The sequence below is a fragment of the Engraulis encrasicolus genome, chromosome 18, assembly GCF_034702125.1.
Source record: "Engraulis encrasicolus isolate BLACKSEA-1 chromosome 18, IST_EnEncr_1.0, whole genome shotgun sequence".
Taxonomy (NCBI): Eukaryota; Metazoa; Chordata; class Actinopteri; order Clupeiformes; family Engraulidae; genus Engraulis; species Engraulis encrasicolus.
Window position 1 is genome coordinate 46357692 of NC_085874.1, and position 7500 is coordinate 46365191.

Here is a 7500-nt window from a genome sequence, read left to right on the forward strand (position 1 = left end):
GGGTGGCCAGGAAGCCAAACTCCCTCTCGCAGGCGTCCGACAGCGTGGCGATCATCTCAGCCATGGACGTCTCTCCACCCACGCTGGACAGCCGGTTGTAGTCCGTGAACAGGAACCTGAAGCGAATATCAAGTGAAGTCAACTTCATAAAATCACATCACGTCAACTTCATAAAAACAATTTCACCTTAAGGGAGCCATCACCTTAAGCCGGCCATACACTGTGCGATATTTTCAGTCGTGGGTATTAAGCTCCTGCTCACACTGCACGAGGAAATTTCGCAATTTAAAAGTTCATATCTCATGACTGACGCCCTCACACTATACGAGCCGACGGTCGGATGCGAGCAGAATGGTCCGACTGTGCGACACGACACGCGTGTTTCCCGGGGCTGCAGAGGAGGGAACATGCGCACCTGAGGTGGAGATGAGGACGCGATCAAGAGCGAATCGCACGGCCCTATTAATTTGTGCATGTGTAGTGTCAAATCGGGTCGTAGCGTGTGATCTTGGCACACAGCTGCTTCTGTGCTGGTGAATGTATGTACTGCATATATATGTGTGTGTGTGTGTGTGTGTGTGTGTGTGTGTGTGTGTGTGTGTGTGTGTGTGTGTGTGTAATGTGTGAAAATGAATGGAATTACATGATGGGCAGTGCTCGCGTGGTCTGTGTGTGTAGTGTGTGTGTACTGTATGTGTGTAACGTGTGTGTATAAATCAGTCCCTCCAGGATTTTGCACTGGGATTTTGTGATTTTTGCGGTCAAAATGGGGTATTTTGTGGCGGCATTTTCTCATTTTTTGCAAAGATTTTGCGCCCCTTTCTGGGGTTTTTTGGTAACTGAAAACCACAATCAGTCTAAGCAGGCTTAAGACAAAAGAGAGAGAGAGATTCAGAAACACACTTCCTTTTAATTTTCTGTAGAAATCCCAACACAAATTACATTTACAAAAGTTACATTTGGCCATGGGGTAATTCAGGTGGAAATATCCCGGATTTTTCACATTATCAAAAAACACCGTCTGTCCAGCTATTTATAGGCTACCCACGTCCCTGTCCGACGAGCCACACACCCTCTTGAAGAGAGAGACGAGGGTCTTGCTTATCAAGCTACCTGCCAGAAGACGGTATGCCAGTTAGTGTGTGTGTGTGTGTGTGTGTGTGTGTGTGTGTGTGTGTGTGTGTGTGTGTGTGTGTGTGTGTGTGTGTGTGTGAGTCTAACGTGTGTAATGTGTGTGTGTGTACCTGATGGGCAGTGCTCGGGTGGTCTGTGTGTGTGTGTGTGTGTGTGTGTAATGTGTGTGTGTGTGTGTGTGTGTGTGTGTGTGTGTGTGTGTGTGTGTGTGTGTGTGTGTGTGTGTGTGTAATGTGTGTGTTTGTGTGTGTGTGTAATGTGTGTGTGTGTACCTGACGGTCAGTGCTCGCGTGGTCTGTGTGTGTAATATGTGGGTAACGTGTGTGTGTGTGTGTGTGTGTGTGTGTGTGTGTGTGTGTGTGTGTGTGTGTGTGTGTGTGAGTAATGTGTGTCTGTGCGTACCTGACGGGCAGTGCGCGGGTGGTCTGCTCGGGCAGCTCGGGGGGGTTGACGAACATGAGTTTCAGGATGAGCTCCAGGTAGCCAATGTGGCGCGCCAGCCGCGTGCTGATCACCCAGGCCCAGCTCCAGCTCTCGCCCTCGCGACGGCTGCCGAAGTACACCACCACTGCAGACAGACAGGGGGCAGTCATCAGACTATTAGCAAAGAGGTTGGATATATAATAAGAGGAATCGAAACACGCCCACTCAATGCAAAAGCGTGTGCTCAAAATTTGGTCTCCTAAGGCAGTGTTTCCCAACCTTTTTTGTCTTGTGTACCCCCCAAGCCTTGTTGTCATATGAAGAGTACCCCCCTCACACATGCTCTATATCTATTCCGCTATCCCAAAGTGGCTACACTCCATGTATTTGTCATTGTTACATTTCTTCACGTACCCCCTGAGGTGTGCTCGCGTACCCCTAGGGGTACACGTACCCCTGGTTGGGAAACACTGTCCTAAGGGGGCGTTGTCCCTCCTTCTTCTTCTCTTTTCGTGGTGTTTGCACAAGACGTGCGCTACCGCCATCTACAGCGCTAAGGGGACTCCATTTATTCTCTACCTCAAGACTCCGAAGGTCTCCTAATCGAAGGTCTCCTAAAGGGGCGTTCACCCGACGTAAAGTGGATACCGGAAAAGAACCCGCCTGCTTTATCTCACCCTCATATACGATTCTCTGCTATTCGTATATCTGTTCGAAATTAACTATTTTTCCCCTTCATGTGCCAACAACAACAGGGCTATGACACCAGCCAACTGGCCACATGCTGGTAAAAAATCAGTTTGGCTTAGTAGAAAAGACCAACTTACTAGCTACTTTGACCCATTATTGTATATATCCAAGCCAATTTGGCTGGCCATGAAAAAAGTCCTTTGTGTCAGTCTCTGATCAATATAGGCCAATATGCGTATCCGTATCGATACCAGACGTTTTGACTTCTTTGACGTCATTGACTACTATGTATACAGTAGGGGTAGTACGGTTCATATCACGGTGTCAAGGTCACGGTTTTCGGTTCTCTACGGTTCTTTTTTTTTAGTTCATGATCAATGGTGCACTGGGAATATCAAACAATATTTATATAACTGCAGTTACAAAGTGATGATGCGCAAGTTGAATTTGACCTTTTGCATGTGTCTGAGAACTGCCTCTTGTGCTAACCTGCGCTTGCACTTAAACTGTCGTCAGCTGATGTGCGCTGATGTGCAAATGCCCTCTTTCAATTTGCTAATAGAATCAGAGTTATCACTTAATATCCTACATATATTATAATGTGAAAATGGTGTGATTTTAATTGTGTCATCCTCTGATTGGTCTTATACGCTAATGTTTTAACAGAGAGAGTGGATAAGATACTCCTAGAATTTCTGTTTTACATATTTTTCTGGGCAGTACATGAATTGCGGTTTGCCACGGATTGCACAGTTCGGTTCGGTATGTGTGCGAATTGCACGGTTTTGGTTTTCGGTGCGGTTTGTGCCATCCCTAGTATACAGTATATTGGCAACAGCCAGCTCAACATCAGACAACACTGTACGTACACAGTAGTATATCAATGGAACCGCAAATTGTTTATCGGTGCTCGACTGTGATAAAATTGACCATTCATTGTATAGCACGTCTGCGCGCAGGGTTAACCGAAATTGTCGGAACCAGTACTGCCCTACAAAGGCAATTAACTAACGCATTAACTACATATTTTGTAAAAATTCAGTGTAGACTGAAAATGGTCTACATAAAAACTCCTGTGAAAAAGCATGTCCTGCTTTAGAGATATTGCTATATCAAATCTGCAGTAACTACAATATCTATCCCAATAGCCCTGTTCTCATTTTCAATGTTGGCCTGTAGTTACTGTCCTTTGTTAGGCAGAGTAGTGCTCTGCAGTGCTGTTGGAACCAGCGTGCGGAGACCCAAGTGAAGTCAATTGCATAATGCACTTTTAAAAACAACAAACGCAGCTGACCAAAGTGCTAGCTAGGTAGGCCTATATAAAAAAGGACTTGAGCTCACCATGAAAGCAACACTGACAATATGACTCGAAGACAAACATGAAACACAAAAAGCATAAGAGGGGGCCATTGACATGATAGTTTGTCAGAGGACGCGCTCAACTTCTTGGAAAAAATGGGTGCGCGATAAAAGGCATCTACTTAAAGAAGAAAAATCCGCACTCACAAACTACGTCTGATTATTTATTTATAGATTACTACCATGTCCACAAGCAACCGCATTTCGGCTATCAAGTCTTCATCAGTGCGATAAAGGCTTGATAGCCGAAACGCGTTTGCTTGTGGATATGGTAGGAAGGCCTGATAGCCGAAACGCGTTTGCTTGTGGACATGTTAGTAATCCATTAAAGGGACACTGTGCAGGAAATGGTCAAAAAAGGTACTGCAACTATACTGCTCATTGAAACTGTGTCGCCTATTGCCAAATTTGACCTTTTCATGATAGTTTACTAAGTAATAAACTAATATTTTCTAGTATGGCTCAAGTACAGTCATTTTTGCCGCTAAAAATGGCTATTTCTGGAAATTCAAGATGGCGGACCATGGAGAAGATCCCCCTTTTCATGTATGAAAGGTGCAAGTTTTCCAGTCATAATGAATACTTAGAATTTCATGGTGGTGGTAAGTATTCATGAAAAAGGTAACATTAGTGAATGGGTAGCATGAATTCAGGAAATAAACAACTAAAAATCTCACACAGTGTCCCTTTAACCCCTTAAGACGCGGCTTTATCAATTTGTTGTTACCAGTATGGTAATGACCAAGTCGTGGTGCATTACTAAAGTACCTGTGTTATGTCATAGTATTGTAGTGCTATGGTGGTTACATTTCAATGTCTATTACAGCGTGCCACTGGAGGTACGGCGCGCATTAAGAGGCTACCATCATGTTACTGACCGAAGAAGACGTAGAGCAGCGCGAGGAGGCTGAGGGAGACGGCCACGGCCAGCTTGGGGTCCACGGTGAAGCCCATCACCATGGCAGTGGCCCCGCAGAAGAGCAGAGACAACACCACCACCAGCCACGAGAACTGGAACAAGGGCTCCACCTGCTGGCCAGCAAAGGTCTTCATCTCATCTGGAGAGAGGAGAGGGAGGAGAGGGAGGGAGGTGGAGGAGGAGGAGAAGAAGAGAGAGGGAGGAGGAGGAGGAGGAGAAGAGAGAGGGAGGAGGAGGAGGAAGAGGAGAGAGAGAGGGAGGAGGAGGAGAGAGGGAGGAGAGCAGGGAGGGAGGAGGAGGAGAGAGAGGGAGGAGAGAGAGAGGGAAGGAGGAGGAGAGAGAGGGAGGAGAGAGAGGAGAGAGGGAGGAGAGAGAGGGTAGGAGGAGAGAGGGAGGAGGAGGAGGAGAGAGGGAGGAGGAGGAGGAGGGAGAGAGAGAGGGAGGACAGTAGCGACAGAGGAGAGAGAGAGAGAGGGAGGAGGAGGAGAGAGAGAGAGAGAGAGGGAGGAGGAGGAGAGAGGGAGGAGGAGGAGGAGGGAGAGAGAGAGGGAGGACAGTAGCGACAGAGGAGAGAGAGAGAGAGGGAGGAGGAGGAGAGAGAGAGAGAGGGAGGAGGAGGAGAGAGGGAGGAGGAGAAGGAGGAGGAGAGAGGGAGGAGGAGGAGGAGAGAGAGAGAGAGTGAGGGTAGGAGGAGAGAGAGAGAGAGGGAGGACAGTAGAGACAGAGGAGAGAGAGAGAGTGAGGGTAGGAGGAGAGAGAGAGAGAGAGGGAGGACAGTAGCGACAGAGGAGAGAGAGAGAGAGGGAGGGTAGGAGGAGAGAGGGAGGGTAGGATAGGGAGGGTAGGAGGAGAAAGAGGGAGGATAAGGAGAGAGGGAGGGAGGAGAGCAGGGGCCGAGAAGAGAGAGAGGGAGGGTAGGAGGAGAGAGAGAGAGAGAGAGAGGACAGTAGCGACAGAGGAGAGAGAGAGAGAGGGAGGGTAGGAGGAGAGAGAGAGAGAGAGAGAGGGAGGACAGTAGGGACAGAGAAAAGAGAGAGGGAGGGTAGGAGGAGAGAGAGAGAGCAGGGTAGGAGGAGCGAGAGGCCTGAGTACTACATTCAAATTATCAGGTGCACTGTTCCTGTCCTGATTCACGCACACACACACACACACTCTCTCTCTCCCTCTCACTGAGTGTGTTCCAATATGCGACCTTGCCTCCACTTGCGCTTGTCTCCTCGTCCCGCCTCCTGGCCCCTCAGTGATGTCATCATGACATATTACTTCCTGGTACGAGGAGACAAGCACAAGTGGAGGAGGCAAGGTCGCATATTGTAACACACTCTCTCTCTCTCTCTCTCTCTCTGTCTCTCTCTCTCTCTCACCCTCCAGTTTATTGAGCAGGAAGGACTTGTCGCACTTCACACACACACACACTCTCTCTCCCTCTATCTCTCTCTCTCTCCCCCTCTCTCTCTCTCTCTCTCTCTCTCTCTCTCTCTCTCTCTCTCTCTCTCTCTCTCTCTCTCTCTCTCTCTCTCTCTCACCCTCCAGTTTCTTGAGCAGGAAGGACTTGCCGCTGCCCCACTGGGCGTAGAGGCCCACACAGATGGGCGGCTGCATGGTGGGCTCGCTCAGGATGTCGGCCAGAGCACTGCTGTACAGGTCGTAGCCCAACATGTCCCCATCCGTCTCAGTAGGGGACAGGTGACCTGGTGGAGAGAGAGAGGGGGAGGAGAGAGAGAGCAAGGGGGGGGAGTAGGGACAGAGAAGACAGAGAGGGAGGGTAGGAGGAGAGAGAGAGAGGGAAGGAGGAGGGAGAGGGAGAGCAGGGACAGAGAAGAGAGAGAGGGAGGAGGAGGAGCGAGAGAGAGGGAGGATAGGAGGAGAGAGAGAGAGAGAGAGAGAGAGAGAGAGAGAGAGAGAGAGAGAGAGAGAGAGAGAGAGAGAGAGAGGGGGAAGGAGGAGAGAGGGAGGAGGAGAGAGGGAGAGGGGGGGTAGAGAACGGGGGTGGGGGGGTAGAGGGGGGTAGGAGAGAGCAGGGACAGAGAAGAGAGAGAGGGAGGGTAGGAGGAGAGAGAGGGAAGGAGGAGAGAGAGGGAGGGTAGGAGAGAGAGAGGGAGGAGGAGAGAGAGAGCAGGGACAGAGAAGAGAGAGAGGGAGGGTAGGAGGAGAGTAGGGGGGGGGGGTAAGGAGGGGAAGAGATAGACAAAGAAAGATAGGGAGGGAGACAGAGAGAGAGAGCCAGAGAGAGAAAGAGAGGAGGGGGGGAGACAGAGAGAGAGAGGGAGGGAGAGGGAGAGAGCGGGAGAGAGAGGCATACAGGGACAGGCAGAAAAGACAGAGAAAGCGAGAGCAATATTACATCCTTTTTCAAGGCAACGTTGCCAATGCCTGCAGTTGCTACACTGTGAATCTAATGTATCATTTCATTTAATTTTTTATCTAAATTACTTGTTTACCTTGAGTATAGGTAATGATTATAATGTAACAGTATAAGTCATACTGACTATGGCAATATTATTTCCAGAAGCATTTGGTATTGAACCATCACTGTTACTTGTCCTGTCTTACACTTTGATGTCAGTCTGTCAATGCCAGTGCTGTGTATGTCTATGCCCTCTCGTGGTATAAGAGAGAAAGCGTAATTTCAATTTCCTTGTATGACCTGTGCATATGAAGAAACTGACAATAAATGTTATGTGTAAACATGTGTGTTATGTCTTTTGGGCAATGTCTTTATTTAAGTATGTGTGTATGCTACTTGGCACCTTACTTTCCCCCTGGGATCAATAAACGATACTCTACTCTACTCTACTCTACTCTACAAGCTGACTTGACTTGACTTGATTTGTTAAGTTGAGACTTACGGGCCCCGAAGATCTGCGTGAGGATGCTCTTCTGGTGGCTGCAGTCAATGTTGTAGGGCGTCTCGCCCGCCTTGTTGGGCCGGTACAGCAGGCGGCCATCTTTAGGGTTTCTAAGCAACAGCTCGG

The 7500-nt window shown here is 48.7% G+C and overlaps 1 protein-coding gene across 2 annotated transcripts in view; it reads right to left on the reverse strand.

Moving 5' to 3' along the window:
* The window catches only part of kidins220b (kinase D-interacting substrate 220b), a 68594-nt gene that overhangs the window by 42180 nt on the left and 18914 nt on the right, over nt 1-7500 (reverse strand). For both annotated transcript variants that reach the window (XM_063223707.1, XM_063223706.1), the window contains exons 12-16: nt 7375-7500; nt 6052-6216; nt 4485-4664; nt 1537-1702; nt 1-116 (exon numbers count right to left, since the gene is read on the reverse strand). The exon at nt 1-116 is cut by the window's left edge and continues 36 nt beyond it; the exon at nt 7375-7500 is cut by the window's right edge and continues 52 nt beyond it. In XM_063223707.1, coding sequence (XP_063079777.1) covers nt 1-116; nt 1537-1702; nt 4485-4664; nt 6052-6216; nt 7375-7500 — 753 coding nt within the window. The remainder of the gene's footprint in view (nt 117-1536; nt 1703-4484; nt 4665-6051; nt 6217-7374) is intronic.